At 37.4% G+C, this 16556-nt stretch overlaps 2 protein-coding genes across 3 annotated transcripts in view; one reads left to right on the top strand and one right to left on the bottom strand.

The window, feature by feature from the left end:
• The window catches only part of LOC145683671 (1-acyl-sn-glycerol-3-phosphate acyltransferase alpha-like), a 368125-nt gene that overhangs the window by 327866 nt on the left and 23703 nt on the right, over positions 1–16556 (bottom strand). The window lies entirely within an intron of this gene.
• The window catches only part of LOC145683660 (zinc finger TRAF-type-containing protein 1 homolog), a 52476-nt gene that overhangs the window by 21078 nt on the left and 14842 nt on the right, over positions 1–16556 (top strand). Inside the window, exons 2-5 of one of the 2 annotated variants that reach the window (XM_081755003.1) lie at positions 4777–5015; positions 8236–8447; positions 14103–14263; positions 15340–15542. In XM_081755003.1, coding sequence (XP_081611129.1) covers positions 4777–5015; positions 8236–8447; positions 14103–14263; positions 15340–15542 — 815 coding nt within the window. Of the gene's footprint in view, positions 1–4776; positions 5016–8235; positions 8448–14102; positions 14264–15339; positions 15547–16556 lie in introns of those variants that run through there. The other variant, XM_081755012.1, reaches the window with a different exon arrangement.

The raw sequence follows: 16556 nt of genomic DNA, 5'->3' as shown, positions 1-16556 counted from the left end.
AAGAGGCAGCGTAATGGTATGGGGCTGCATGTCAGCGTCTGGAGTAGATGAGTTGGTGTTCATTGAACAGTCAATGAACAAACACTTCTACCTGCAAATTCTCAGACATAATTTAAAGAAGAAGGCAGAAAAATGGGGATATTAGATACATTCAAATTCTATCCGAAACGCAGCTCACATTGTAAATCTGTGGTTACTATACAATTGTCCAAAGACATTCCATCCCCCTCTTCAGTCTCCAGATATGAAGCCCAGTGAACATTTGTGTGATAAATTAGAGAAACAAGTTCGAAATGTGTTATAAACTAGACAAACAAGTTCGAAATATGTGATAAACTAGAGAAACAAGTTCGAAATGTGTTATAAACTAGAGAAACAAGATCGAAATGTGTTATAAACTAGACAAGTTCGAAATATGTGATAAACTAGAGAAACAAGTTCCAAAAATATGCATAACCTCGAAGACGCATCTGAAGGAGTGCTTCGTCAAGAATGGGCCAAGATTATTGTTGCATACACCGCAAACTTGTGAATGGTATGTCAAATAGACTGCATGCAGTTCTTAAGCAGAAAGGACTGCCTATAAATAAAAAAGTTTGTAAACAGAACGCTGCAGCCTAGCTATTGCGCACCTAATCCTACATTTCCCCACTCCCTTCTCCGCGACGATGATGTTTTGCAGTGTTGCAATCTGCAGGGAGCGGAATGGTCTGAGGATTTCCTACGACATTTGAGTGTAAAAGCTGTATATTGACTGTGCCAGTTCGTACCAATGAAAAAATAATAACAAAAAGAGAAATTTTCCTTTCAGAAGGCGTGAAGGGATCGCCCCGTCGGAAAGCTCACTGCTTACAGTGTATCCATGAGGTAGTCTGCACGGGCCCGGCCCGTGAATTAATAATATGAGGCCCGACCCGAGTTAGAAATATGTTTTAGCATTTAGGCCAGGCCCCATGTGATAATCAAATGAGCCCCAAATACGCCCGAATTACAAAAACAACAATTAAGGCAAAAGTGTATTTTTTTATTTGCAACAATTAAATGTTTAATTTTGCAGTTTAAAAGCTTTCATGATTCAGAGACTACAAGGAAATAAAGGATATCCTTTACATTTAGTTAACTATGAATTCTCTTTAAAAAAGAAGTCATTATATAAGTTCTCATATAATATAAACTGACATTGTCTTGAAGAAAAAACCAAGACACGTTGTTCCCAATGCTCTTGTTCCTTTAATTCAGTGTAAGAAGCAGTATTTTCACTCAGACAAGCTAAGCATATTTATTTCTGTTACTTTTAGTTTTTTTCTCTCTCTCTCTATTACACAACTTTTCTCTCAATTGCACAGTGATTTTAAGTGTGGGCGTCTCAAGTTACAAATTTAGGTGTGCGTAAAAAGTTCTCCAGAAAATATCGTTGTATTATGCCCGAAAAGGTCCAGAGAAATATTATTGTTTATTTAAAAATTTACGGCCCGGGCCCAGCCCTAGGCCCGAGCTCGTGCAGACCTCTACCATGAGGTTACTTACCTACTAAAAAAAAAAAAAAAAAAAAAAAGTAAGATTCGGACTTTAAACATTTTAGCAGGTGATATTTGTTATAACATAAGTTTGCTGAGTTAGTATCACTGGAACTTACAAAGCCAGACCAATGGAAGGAAGAGTAGTGGGGAGGACGGCGGAATACGAAGTGCTCCGCAGCGATCTGCGCATCTTGGTTTGAAACTTGTCGAGTTATAGTAGATATTGAGTTTTATATTTTTTACTCGATAAGTGTGATTGCTGGTCAGGTGTCCGAATAATTTTGCAACACCTGAATTCGTATTGTGTTTGTTTTGATCTCACTACTTTACATTGATTGTTAAGTTATTTTCGAAGTGTAAAATTGTTTATATTTGTTAGATGTCAGAGAAAATGATAGCATATTATTTACATTTGCTTTTCCTTTGAAATAAATCCCATCTTTTGTTCAAACACTATAGCGTCCGAATAATTCTGCTAGTCACTGTATGTTATTAGGATCACGGTAGTAGGTCTTATTGGCCTAATATTGTAATGTTATTAGAATCACGCTAGTGGGCCTTATAATATTGTAATGTTACTAGGATCATGCTCAGTGGCGTATTTAGGGGGCTTCCGGGCTTAATCCCCCCCCCGAAATCTTACTATAGTAAAGTATATTAAATATGTTGCAGAATTTTCACATTTTCAGGCAAAGCTCTTCCCGAAAGGTAGCAAAGCCCCCCGAAACAAAATCGTAAATACGCCACTGATCACGCTAATGTGCCTTATAAGATTGTAATGTTATTAGAATCACGCTACTGGGACTTAAAAGATTGTAATGTTGTTAGAATCACGCTGGTAGGTCTTAATAATATTGTAATGTTATTAGGATCACAGCAATGAGTCTTACAAGATTGTAATGTTTATACGTCCGTTACTTCACACTAAATTTTAAACGAAAGCGAACTTTTGAACTTCGTTTTTTGCATTGAGCATTTGGAGGTCAAAATTGAGAGTGCACTTATTGTGATTTGAAAATAACATAAATTATATATGCACCATTTTGTTTGATGATCTGCATTTTCCGAGAACACTATAATCCTGTCGCTATGGACATGTGGTTTTTACAGGCCTATTTTGGGAATTCTGCATTAACGCCATTCAGGGAGTTCTGCACAGACCGAAATAAACGATAGTCTGATGGTGCCAGGTCCAGGCTATATTGTAGATGGGTTAAAACTCCCACTCCGCCGAAGCCCATTGTTGTTAAGCCTTACTTTAAACTTCCCTTGAAATCAGAGCATATCTGAGAATTCTCTTGAGAGCAAGCCTGCGAATTATACTCTAAAGAGGAGTCCTTGCACACCAATTGTACATTGAAATACGTTTTACACTGATATTGACTGCGATTCCACGGTTTCTCAGATTCGAAATAGCATATGCTGAAATTGAGCTTTTCCACGATTTTGGACAGCCCTAGCTCTGAAACTGTACTAGCTGAACCTACGCGTTCTACACAGCTCAACATTCACATATGAACATGAATCTCCTTGTCATTCCTCACAACATCTGAACATCTCCCGTTACAGACACAAGTGAAAGACGTCTTGATTTTTTTAAAAAGAAATCGACTAGAGGTACCATAAAAGGGAGATTTTTCGATTATTTTTTCAGTATCTCACACCGTTTGCAAGGTGAGCCTACTTCCGGTTGGAGTTTCTAATTCATGTATGATCAGTGTTTTCTTTCTTCCTGCATGTAGTTTGTAATAAGCAAATACATTACACGCACAATTGATTATAATGTCAGAGATATATGGTATTCGTTGGGCAAAATCCTCCAAATAATAAAGATTCATCTTATACTGGAAAAATGGCTATCCTTCCTTCTTAGTTATCATTTAGCCAATGCCCTAATTAGTTACTCTTTGTCTTGTTAATAATATTTAATATTGTTCTTTCTTCCCCCCCCCTCATCATTTCTAACACCCTCTTATTGGTTTTCCACTCGATCCAGCTAATTCTCTCCATTTTCTTCACACCCACATTTCGAAAGTTTCCAGTCGTTTTTCATCATTTTGTCGTGATGTGATACATCATTTTTAATGTTTCTGACCCATACGGCACAGTACTCCACACGAAGCGTTTTATGAGTCTTTTTCTTAACTCTTTATTCAAGATCTCACAAAATAGTATTTTCTTCCTCCTAAAGGCTTCTTTCGCCATTCCTAACCTTACTTTTAATTTCGTATTTACACTTCATATCAATACTAATAATTAATAATATAATCCAGGTGTCGAAAACTAGTCACCTGTTCTATTTTCTCCCCTTCTACTTCAATATTTGACACTGACTCCTTCCTTCCAATCGTCATGGCTTTTATCTTTATAATATTTATTCTCATCTTGTATTCTTCACAGCCCTTCAGTGGCGTAGCAGCTGCCCCCGCAACTCCCGAAGTGCGGGGGGGGGGCGAGGTATAGCAGGCCCCGAAGTCTTGCGATGAATAAAGATTTAAAGAAGTAGAACTTCAACCTTACTTCTGTTGGCCTTACAACTAGGGCCCCTTCTGTATATTTTGCGGGGGGGGGGGGCGCAAAAGTGTGCTACGCCACTGCAGCCCTTCCTCAAGTTTTCCAACATCTTATTGATTTTCACTTCAGATTCTGCAACCATCGCATATCATCTGCAAACCGTGTACACCGAATCATTCTACCTCCTCCTAAAATGGCGTCTTCATTTTATATGTTCTTTTTCACCGGGGGCCGCGGTGGCTCAATGGTAGAGCGTTCACCTCCGGTACTTGGGGTCCCTGGTTCGATTCCAGCTCGCGCCGTGTGGACTTTGTGGTGGACAAACACCGTGCTCGTGGGTTTTCTCGAGGTTCTCCCGTTTCCTCCCATCTTCTTCATTCCACCATTTCACTCATCTCTCATCATCACCGTCTCCTTTAGCCTAACCGGCATAACCGTGGGACGTAAAACTTAAAAAGGTTCTTTTTCACCATCTCTTTTAGATAGATACTAAATAGTGTAGGCGAGAAAGAGAGCATCCCTGTCAGTACCAGAGGTAAGAGTTCCAAATTGTGTTTTAGGTGTGTAGTATTCAACTTTTCAATTATTGCAGGCAATCTAGTTTTACGGTTGTTCGGATTGCTTTTGGTTACATTTAGCGCAGATAATCTCCTTTTCTTTATGTTAAAATTGAGTGTTGTATCTATTGATGAGCAGAAGAGGAAGGAAAGATGAGATGATTACATTCTGTTATATATTTCAGTGTACGAATGGGCACTTGATGTGTGCAGGATGTTTTACCCATCTATTGGCAGACGCGAGATTGCGAGATGAAATAGCAACCTGTCCAAATTGTAGAATAGAAATAAGCAAAACTCAGGCGTCTCGAAATTTGGCTGTAGAAAAGGCAGTGAGTGAGCTGCCAGCAGAATGTCAGTTTTGTAGCAAAGAGTTCCCGCGTAATTCCCTGGAGAGACATGAGGAACAGCTCTGTGAAGAGAGGTGAGTCATGTTTAAGTATTTGTAAATTAATAACAGTAAGTTAGTAAATCGTATTAGAGGACTATTGTTGTCTAAAGCGTTACCTTCCAGATAAAGTGTCACTTTCCTGCACTTTTATAACTTGTTCTGCTTGTAATTAACAAACACAACCATAACAAGCTTAGTAAAAAAAAAAATAAAAAGTAAAAAAGTAAAAAAAAAAATAAAAAAACGTATCGTTAGAATTATGGGTGGATCAATTTAGATTCAGTTTTCTTTAACATATTAAGTACATTTGTTGTTTCTGGATTACTTTAGGGTTGCCAATTGGCCGGTTTTTCGCCAGCCTGGCTGGAAATACTGTTGCTATTTTGATTAAACTTACAGCCAAACAAACTTCTTACCAGCCCCTTTATGACCGTTCTTTTTTCTTCCAAATTTGTATCTAGTTCGAAGTATAGATTTTAAAAGTAACTTTCAGTCTGTAAATCCAAAACTGTCACCTTTCGCCATCTATCAACGATTAACATATCTTGTTCATCTGTTTAGATAATTTTAAAGAGATGACAGGGACTGTGAAGGAAAACTTGAAATTTACTTGTAAGGAATTTTTTACATTTGTTGAAAGTGAAAAAGGACTTCTTAAAAGCAATTTCCTGTCGTTGAAATATAAGTTTAAAGAATAAATTTCATTTTCCAAATTCAAAATTGTCACGTAAGGATTAATACATTTGTTCATTTGTTTCAATAATTTTAAAGAAGTGGCAGATACTGGTAAGTACAATAAAAATATGAATACCGATTTCAGTTTCTCATTTATAGCACAATGTATCTGTTAAGCTTATTAGTGAATGTAGTACTAAGGATATGCAGAATACAGGTGCTAAATGCACTTTTGTTCACGATAGTACATTTCCTTCTCATGGATAGGTTCGAACAGAGATACTTCACACTTATATTGTAGGGAATTTTGAGAGGGTGCCGTTTTTTTTTTTTTTTTTCAGAGTTGGCAACCCTAGATTACTTATATTGCTAGTAACTAATAGAAAGCTTTCATATTTTGTAAATTAGCTCTCGTGTCATCACAAAGATTTTATTTCTCTTTCTATTAGCGATTTTTACGGAGTTTCAAGATTAGATACCTTACCTTGTAGAAAGTAACTGTGTAAATGTTCAAATAAGTAAAGTGTCAAAATTTTAGCAGTGATAGCGTGCCATTTTTATACTCGTGGAGAAATTACTTCAGTACGCTTACAGTGAATATCTATGTGGAAAAGCAGGGCGATACAAGACTCCAGCCTTTTTCTTTCCTATCTTTCTTTATAAATAAATACTTCAGCAACTGTTCTTTGTTCCATCTTATAATATGAACTTTGTAATTGGCTGGTACACTTCGTTGCTATAGTTGTCAGGACCAATGAATTTCTCATGAAGTGTGTACGAGGTGTGTTCAAAAAATATAGAACCTTGTTTCTTCCTGCGTAAGTAAATAAAGTACTGTTCGACGGTGGAGATGTATGAGGAACATTTATGTGTGTGTGTATGTGAATTTTTGCTTGCTTGCAGAAAGTTTCAGTTGCGAGTAGTCAGTCTTTAAGTACGGACGTGTAGTGATTGTTGATCGGATTTGCAACTTGTGACAAATGATGGAACGACCTCAGAATCGCGGGTGCTTCAAGTTTTCCTAATAGCTTTGCGTGTGAAGATCTTATGGATCAAGGAATGGTACAACAGATTCAGTCTCTCTTGAATAAACACAACATTCTCGTGGTACTCTCCCGTCATGGCGCCATGTGATTTTTGGATTTTCGTAAAGTTGAAGATCCTGCTGAAAGGGACTCGATTTGATTTCAAGATCAATTACGGCGGCCCAGTTCAATACTAGTTCCGAAAGTTACGCCTCTTTCCAACAATGCCAGGGCCGCTGAGATAAGTATGTGAATTCTCAAGGAAACTACAGTAGTACCTCAGGGTCACGAACAAATGGACCACAAACATAATTTCCGAACGAATTTTGACTCGATTCGCGAACAATGCCTTGGCACATGAAACGTACACACGTGTCTTTGGCACCATATAACAGCAATGATTGTACTCCGGTTTGCGTGCTGTAAACTTCATTGTCGTTCCGTTGTTTTTGGTACTTTTTTCTTCTTCTTCTTTAATATTAACGTTTATTATGGCTTCTCCATCTATCTGTGCCAGCAATTATCATCGACAAAGGTAACGGCATATTGTATTCACTTTATATTACTATGTATGTATATTTTTGCCATAAGTAAATTTATAAACAAGTCAAGAAGCGATGGTTCTGTGGTTGGCGAACTGATTAATTGAATTTGCCTTAATTTCAGTGGTAAGAATTGTTTCGGTTCACGAGCACTGTTACTAACAGATTAATTTCGTAACGCGAGGTACCACTGTGCTTTGAAGAAGATTAGAGTTAGTGCATGTTAAATGAGTATATATATATTTTTGCCAAACGAAGGTTCGATATTTTTTGAGCACACTTCGTACTTCGGGCAGGACAAACTGAAACATTTTATTTATTTGCTTCAAGGAAACAAAGAATCGATGAGAACCGCGATAGTTCAACAAATCCATCTGTTAACAACAAAATGTATTTATTGTTGTACATGGTGTTGCCTCTTTGCTTGAAGGTTAAGAATTCTCTACCACAACTTCTAATATATATAGTTGTAGGTAAGTCTGTAGTTATTAAGTAAATTTCTAGTTGATCCATTTCGCCTCGTTTGTATATAATGGTTGTAACGCTGAAGCAACAGATACGATTGTAGCTTCCGTGTGGTGTACAGTCACGATCAAAAGTTTCTTCCGAGTCATATTTAAGTTTTCGTATTTGACTGTGATTGTACAGTGTTTTTTAAGAAAATGTCATCCACCTCTTTTTCTTTTCTTTCTTTCTTTTTTTTTATTTTTTCTTTTTTTTTAATGAGCGTTCTGTTTTCGTATTCATAGTTAATTAACTATGAATCTACTTTCACGAATATAAATTTTTTGTCAAACTAAAATATTAACATTTCCTACGTACAGTTGTAAGAATATGGATCTTTACGAGAGGTGGATGGCCGTTTCTTTTAACAAAGCTGTACATTTGTTTGAAAGACATCAAAGAGAAACGAATGTGGCAGTACATCATGTTTAATGTATCCACATGATGTATTGTTATTAAAAGAAACGGTGTAACTAACAAATGACCATGATTCTTATATTTTTGGAGGCTGACAAATTGTAAATATAGTCGCATCGGATGCCCCTGGCGTGGTCCTTTCCATGAAGTGACCGAACATGAGAACTCGTGTGTTCACCCTCGCAAAACTGGAGCCGAAGTAATGGATGCACTGCAGGCGATTGACCAAAAGATTGAGGAGGAGAAGAAACTCTACGATTGTATCTTTGATTTGTTGTCCTACGAGAAAATAACATTTAATGGTAAGTGTCTTGTTAATTAGTAGTTCTTTTCGAAGTTTGTCAGCTAGCCAAAAGAGTTCGTGTACTTTTTAGTATGTCAACGTATACCCCCAATGACTTGGTGTAATAGGCAACATAGGTCTTGCGTGTGCTGAACTACAGTGTATTTTTGTATATTTACGGGTAGTTTATTCTCATACTTCTATTCTTTTTTCATGAACAGTCAATTCTTACTTATTAACCATGGTGATATTACACTGAGTATTCACTGAATTGCGACCACCCCTTCACACAAAGAAGTGTGGCCAGCAGCCAAGCTGATTACATGACCATCCCGACTGGGAGTATTGCAGAGAAAGAACACATTCGAGATTACATGTTGACAGACAGCACACTGTTATAATGGGAGGTGGGCAGGATTTATCTGCATTCCAATAGGGCATGATTGTGGGTCCCCTTGCAATAGGTGTGTCAGTAACCCAGACAATAATTTTTGTCGGATGCTCCCGTTCCTGTGTATTGAAGATGTGCAAGGAGTGGGAAGAAATTGAAGTAACGGTCTTCAAGAGCCAGAGCTGCAAGGGGGATGGAAGTTCAAAACGTGGAGTGAGCGTAATGTTAAACAGCTCGTGACAGCCAAACGAACCGTCAGCGTACGGGAATTACGTTAACCTATACAATGGTGGATGCACAACACCAATATCCCGTGCAGCTATATAGATAGCTGATTACATGCAGCTATAAAGATAGCTGATTCACTGGCATGCATGAAGTTCAACAGAAATGACCCACTCCTTAGGACTCGTAACCACCGACTTCTTTGCGCTTAGACACAGAAACTCGCAAATTGGACCGTAGATGATTGGAAAAGGGTGTGTTGGTCCAATAAATCGCGATTTGTTTCACTCCTCTCGCACGGGTGTGTGTATGTGTGGCGCCATCATGCAGCTGTGAAGCTATGGTGCGTACTGTACAGGAAGATGGGCCCGCTGTATGGTTTGGGAATGCTTCTGTTGGTATGGACTGGGACCTTTGGTATGCATGGACCACAGCGAGACATCCGTTATGTACCTGCAGATGTTACAGAATCACGTACACCCTACAATGCAATACTTCTACACACGAAGACGACATTTTCCAGGACGACAATGCACGGTGCCACCAAGCCAGCACTGTACTTACTTGGCTTAAGGAACGTTCCATGGAGCTGTAGCCTATGAATTTGCCCCCTAACTCATGGGATCTTAATACTATAGAACAGTTATGGGATGTTGTGGAACGAGCTCTTCACACCTTGACTCCTGCACGAACATACATGACTCATTGTGGGATGCATCAGGAGTATATGGTGTCAGGTCCCCGTGGAAACATAGCAACTACCAGAATCCATGCCAGGTCGTCCCCTGAGCAAAAGAGGAGCAAGAAAGTATTAGATAGGTGGTTGGAATTCAGTGAGCACTCAGTGAAGCATTAGTGTAAATTTGAGTCGTTTTGTTGAAATTTTTATCAGTAGACATAGTAGAATAGGAGTTTTGTTGTGTCTTCATGTCCTGGTAGATCTTTTCTAGTAGTAATAATTATAACACTTTTTCCAAGAAATCTTAACCGACTTCTCGCATATGACCCACTCGTTTTAAATGTAACAAACAACAGAGACAGTATAGTGTGCTAGGTAAGTGTTCCAAAACTTTGCAGTATAACTCCTGTAGTGTTATGCAATCACAATCACGCTAACGAATGTATTGTTGCCTATAAGCATGTTACTTTGCCGTTATTAACCCAGCATTTATTGAGGTGTTTTATATTGTAGCTTCAAAGATTACCATCAGATCATAAAGAAATTTATATGAAAGTACCAGGAGGGCATACTCTTTCAAACCATAAAAAAAAAAAAAAAAAAAAAAAAATCAAAATACGTGCACCCATGTTGACGTCGTATGTGGATATACCCAGAACATGGATTAAATGGGTTGAATTGAGAAACTCCGTCCTTGTTTTTAAAGTCGGTTATAATAATGTTAAGAAAAAACTTTACTCTCAGTTAGCATTATTAGAAGAAAACCAAATATAAATCATGAAAAATGCAATTGTTAATATTTTTGTATTGTCGTTTTTATATGGGAGTGCTGAAGCAATTAAAAATAGAATAGAATGTGAAAACTTAAGAGCTATAAGTAAGTAAGAACATTGCTACTTGATCTAATAGAATGCATAGATCAATCTATCTATATATAAATGAAAGTGACTATATTTTTTGATTTAATAACTCTTGAACCACCCTACCGATCTCGATCAAATTTTCAACATAGATGAGGTTCGCGACTGGAAAGTTTTCTATAATTTCATGTTGACAGTAGAACTTAGGGTAGGGGAGGAATATATAAAAATAAAACTTAATAACACTTGAACCACGCAACCGATCGCGATCAAATTTTCAACATAAATGAGGTTCTGGCCTGGGATTATTTTTATCATTTCACTTTCACGGTAGCTCGTAAGGGAGGGAAGATAGGAAGATATATAAAAATGATCGAAAGTGACCGATATTAGTGTTGAATCCATAGTTTTTGGGGTCGCTGAGACGAACAGTGACACTTCCAATACCGCTTAAATCCAAATTCAGCCTCCATTAGTACTCCCAAGGGGAAGGGGGGTGATATGTAAAAACGATTGAAAATGACATATATTAGTGTCGAATTCGTATTCATATTCATATTCATATTTATTTGCCTGTTCATAGCTTACAAATGAGGACAATCCTCAATTAAGCATTACAGTTGTCAGATATGATTTACATTCTCTATATATTATCAGTAAGATAAGTTTCCACAGAGTAATAGCTTTTTTCTAACAATAATTCTAACAGAGTATTTCTGAATATCCGTTTTTCGTTTCTCGTAGTTTTTGGGGTCCCTAAACTGATTTATAACAGTTTCGGTGCCCTTTATGTCCAAAATGAAACATATTCTCCCTGTGCAAAAAACGGACATTCTGCTTATTAAACTTATTAAAATTGTATTTATCCCAAAGTACCCAAATTATAATTCAACTGTGAACATAGTTCTGTAGCTGCAGTGTAAGCTTTTTTGCAAATAAAGACCAACAACGTTTACTAGTGAAGTAAAAGGAAATCCAGGTGAAATCAGTGAAGTTTCAAAACAATGTTTCATTAGCTACAAATCGCTAGTTAGTACCATGTTAATTTTATATACGACTGGTTAGTGCACATAAAGAAAAGTATGGAATTGTAAGAGAAATTTCGTTGAGAGACTACGCAATTACGTACAGAAGAAAATATTCATATTTATTTGCCTGTTCATAGCTTCAATATGAGAATATTCCCCAGTTAAGCTTTACAGTTGACAGATATGGTTCCATTTTCTATATGTTATCAATAAGATAATTTTCAATAGAGTAATGACTTTTTTCTAACAATAATTGTAAGAGAGTATTTTTGAATACCCGTCTTTTGTTAATGTCCTTATACTTTGTCGGTAGTTTGTTGTACAGTTTTATACAATTCATATAGACAGTTTTGCTAAAATTTGCATAGTTCTACTGGAAGATATACATATTACAATTCTGCTTAGTATTGTATGAGTGAATTATATTTGCTAATGGAAACAGATTCTTGTGTTCGATTACATACGTAATTGTGCGATATATATAAACTAGGTAATGTCAATAATTTATATTATTTAAAAAACATTTTTACATGAGAATCGTTTAGGCATATTAAACATTATTCTATTTTTTTCTGTATTCTAAATGTACTAGTACTTATTTTTGAATTTCCCCAAAATATAACACCATTCAAAGTTTATTATTGAAAAAACTTAACTATAGTATAAGGACATGACGGCTTCCTTGCACAAACTACCTTGCAGTCTACGAAATGCAAAGCACAAACACATTTTTAATTTCAATTCGACGGCAAAAATATTTTCTACTTAATTTGAAAATAAATGCGGCTCTTGAGTTAGCGAATTTAGCGTGCCTGGGTCTGCGCAAACAAAATCAATCGATATTTTTTTTTTAAAAAAGAACTAGCTGAACCTGCGCTCTCTACATAGCGCATCATTCGCATATCAGCATAAATCTCCTCCTCATTCCTCATAACATCTATACATATCCCTTTACAGACACAAGTGAAAGACGTCTTGATTAAAAAAAAAAAAAAAAAAAATGGCAAGGGGTATCATAAAGAGAAGATTTCGGTTATTTTTTCTCGATATCTCTCACCGTTTGCAAGATTTGGGCCTACTTCCGGTTGGAGTTTCTAATTCATGTTTGATCAGTGTTTTCTTTCAGGACTTTCCCTGTCATTCTTTCCCATGTTTGCCTGGGTCTTCCTTTTGATCTCGCTACATCTTCTACGTGTAGAAATTATTTCTTCAATATTTCGACTGAATTCGACAGTCTTATTCACGAAGGAAGTTTCGGGACTATCAAATTCAGCCGAAGTTTTGAAGAAATGTGAAATTCAAAGAAAGTAAAATAACTAGAACAAATTACTACCAGCCCCTCGTTATCTAGCCATATACACTCACTGACTCATTCTACTCCACCTTCAAAGTTTATGTTGATGTATGGATTTGAGCATGCTGAGCACGTAGCACAAGTATGAAGAATATGCGGCTGAATAGGGAGTGAACAGGTGCCGCTTTAGTGTCGGAGGCTATTTAGGATAGTATGGTGTAAGGGTATGGAGGGTATGTTGGAAGATGTGGTGTAAGGGTTAGTAGCGTATGGTCTAACAGTTTGGAGAAATGATGCAAAGAAAAATCTGTTATTTCCACTATTCCTCATATCTACATATATATATAAAAATGAAAGTCACTATATTTGTGACTTTGTACCTCTTGAGCTGTAACGTTATTTCTTCCGTTACAATCCCTGATTTCAAATATATATTGAATATTTATATACTACGTAAGATTATGATAAAATCACACCTCGCGTATACACTTCAGAATATATATTTCGTACTATATATCGAATTTGTCACATTAAAAAAGAATGAAAAATCACATTCCTACAAGATGGTTCTTCATTCTATCCTTTTTTAGTTATCATATCAACTAAATAAACAGGTTGTCATAGCAACAAAAAACAAGAAATATATCGATATAATACAAAATATTTAAAATATTTTTTTTATCTTTTCTTCTTCTTCTTCTTCTTAACAATTTGTGCCTTTTAAATAGCACTTTTGCCCACAAACAGAAACAATATTTAGAAGTACATACACAATATACATTATTGTTGTAAAACCACCTGACAGATCTCAATCAAATTTTCAACTTAGATGAAGTTCGGGCCTGGGATGTTTCTTATTATTTCACTTTGACAATGGAACTTAGGAGAGGGGGGGGGGAGATTTAAAAATGATCAAAGATGGCCAATATTAGTGTAGAATTCGTAGTTTTCGGGGTCGCTGGGATGAACAGTGACACTTCCGATGCCGTTTAAATCCAAATTCACCCCTTTTTATTTCCAAAATGAAACGCATTCTCCCTATGCGAAAAATGAATATTCTGCTAATAATATATATTGAAGAAATAATTTTATTGAACAGAAGACGTAAAATAAATTTAGCAAGAAAGTAGAATAGATATTCTTATTTTACATCAGTATGCTTAGCAACTGAATATTCTTTTCCTATTTTCTTCGTAGATCTCCAGATGAAACCGTACAGAACGGACGAGTTTGTGCACAAGCTGTTTTACGAAACCAGCCGATTTAGTGCTTTTAATAACCAGTGGGTGGTGAAAGCCCGGATCAACAATAATCAGCGGGATCCAACTCAGAGTTGTGAAAGGCACATGACATACCAGGTAAAGTTGAGGTTTATATGAGACATGATGTCTGTCTGTCTGTCTGTCTGGATTGAAGGTAAGGAGGGAAAAGTAGAAAAAAACGAGAAAACTCAAAATGGTTATGGTAATTTTATATTTCTTGATATGAACTAACCAGTCTCACAGACAGTTACTGATGTTCACCAATAGGAACGACCTGTGCAATGCGTTGGTGGGGAACTATGGTGGTCGCTGGGAGAGGTGTGTCGACTTCCTTGGCCCAACTTCAACATCTGCACCACCGCTGAACCAATTAGAGCTTTACGTCGTGTGGAGCTCAACCACATCCAACCAATCCACAGCAACGTCTTCCTTGGTTGGGCCAGAAGAACTAGCGTCAACCGTCCTAATATTTTTTTTTTCTGTTATTCTCTCCCTGCACCTCTTCAGAACCACCTCCTTTATACCTATCCTTTCGTCCTGAAACCTTACAACAAACAAAATATTACTTGTTTTATGACAGCACTCTCACAGGCTGGTTGGTCACCTGGTCACTCTGGTACCCAAAGGTCAAAGTTGATGATGATGAAGTGTGAAGACGAAGATTAATAAGCAGCATCATAAGAAGAAAATCCATTAGCCAATTGGATCATCCACAACCAATACGTGTGTTTGGTAAAGGAGATCAGGTACTTAATAGATACTACATGTGTGTGTGTGAGTGCGATTCTACAGCAACATATGTAGCCACACTCTAGCTAATTGTCGGCTTCTTAAGCAGTCTTTTTTTAGAGTCTTCTTTTGTCTGAAACTAAAAGTCATAAATGGATCAGTAATTGCAACACACTATACTTGCAAACAACAAAAAATATCTTTTCCTGAATTTGTTTCAGCAAAATCCTTTGTTTTATTATTTTTATATATATATATAACAAAAAAAGTAAGTTTACATATAAAGTTTTCGTGGTCAAATAACAAAGCTTTCCCTACAGTTAAATAACTGGTTACTTTCACTGTTTAAAACATCAACAAATATTTAAGAAATTGTCTTTCTTGCAGCCACTTTGTTACTCATTGAGTACAGATAATTTTCATTGGTTCTCTTGTTGTTCCAGCTGATACTGAAAACGAAGACGACGTATCCGCTGAACATTTACTACATGATCTTGAAAGGTCCGTTTGGCGACATGAAAGTACAATCGAAAATCCACAAGTTTGAGTTCACGGATCAAGAAAACGAAAGTCCGTATCTTCATCTTCCGTTGGTTGATTCTGATGAATGTAACAGGCTGCTAGCTGCGAAAGCGATCAATTTCAGGTGAGTTGGTTTTTAGGTGTCGACAAAATATTAGTAGCTTAAAGACATTAAATTGACGCATAATTACCTGTAAACGTTAACGTTCGACTTACTTCAGACCAGAAATGTCCTAATTCGCGAGCCTGCCTCTCAAGGTTAATAATTGAGCGCGAGCACGTGTAAACACAACCGCGAACCAGGGTTTGAGTCCGAAAGAGCGTGAGAACTAGCAGGTGCGAGTTCCATTGAGGATAATGACCTTGAGCCCCTTTGAGGCTAGTGAGCTTGAGTCCGGTTGAGGGTAGTGAGCTTGAGTCCCTTAGAGGTTAAAGTTCGAACCTCATTGAGGGTAGTGCGCCCCTTTAATGGTAGTGAGCTTGAGTCCTATTGAGGGTAGTGAGCTTAAGCCCTTTTGAGTGAGCTTGAGTCCCATTGAGGGTAGTGAGCTTGAGCCCCTTTGAGAGTAGTGAGCCTGAACCCCTGTGAGGGTAGTGAGCTTGATCCCTTTTGAGGGTTGTAAGCTTGATCCCTTTTAAGAGTAGTAAGCTTGAGTCCGGTTGAGGGTAGTGAGCTTGAGCTCTTTTGAGGGTAGTAAGCTTGAGTCCGGTTGAGGGTAGTGAGCTTGAGCCCGTTTGAGGGTAGTAAGCTTGAGTCCGGTTGAAGGTAGTGAGCTTGAGTTCGGTTGAGGGTAGTGAGCTTGATCTCTTTTGAGGGTAGTAAGCTTGAGTCCGGTTGAGGGTAGTAAGCTTGAGTCCGGTTGAGGGTAGTGAGCTTGAGCCCGTTTGAGGGTAGTAAGCTTGAGTCTGGTTGAGGGTAGTGAGCTTGACTCCCTGTAAGGTATGAACTTAAAATCTTTAAGGATAGTGAGCTTGAGCCAGAGTAATTCCCAATTACAAATGGCTCGCTGTGCTCTAAACTGTGTCGCAGTCTTAAATTATCCAAGAATTTCGATAGGTTCTGTCATCATCAGCGATTAGATCAAAATCTTAACTGCTAATCCTTACATCTGGTTGTGCTGATCTCAGGTTCTTGACT

Source organism: Thermobia domestica, chromosome 1 (genome assembly GCF_964235325.1).
Source record: "Thermobia domestica chromosome 1, izTheDome1.hap1.1, whole genome shotgun sequence".
NCBI lineage: Eukaryota > Metazoa > Arthropoda > Insecta > Zygentoma > Lepismatidae > Thermobia > Thermobia domestica.
The sequence above is the reverse complement of the archived record's forward strand: the minus strand, read 5'-3'. Positions and strand labels throughout refer to the sequence as shown.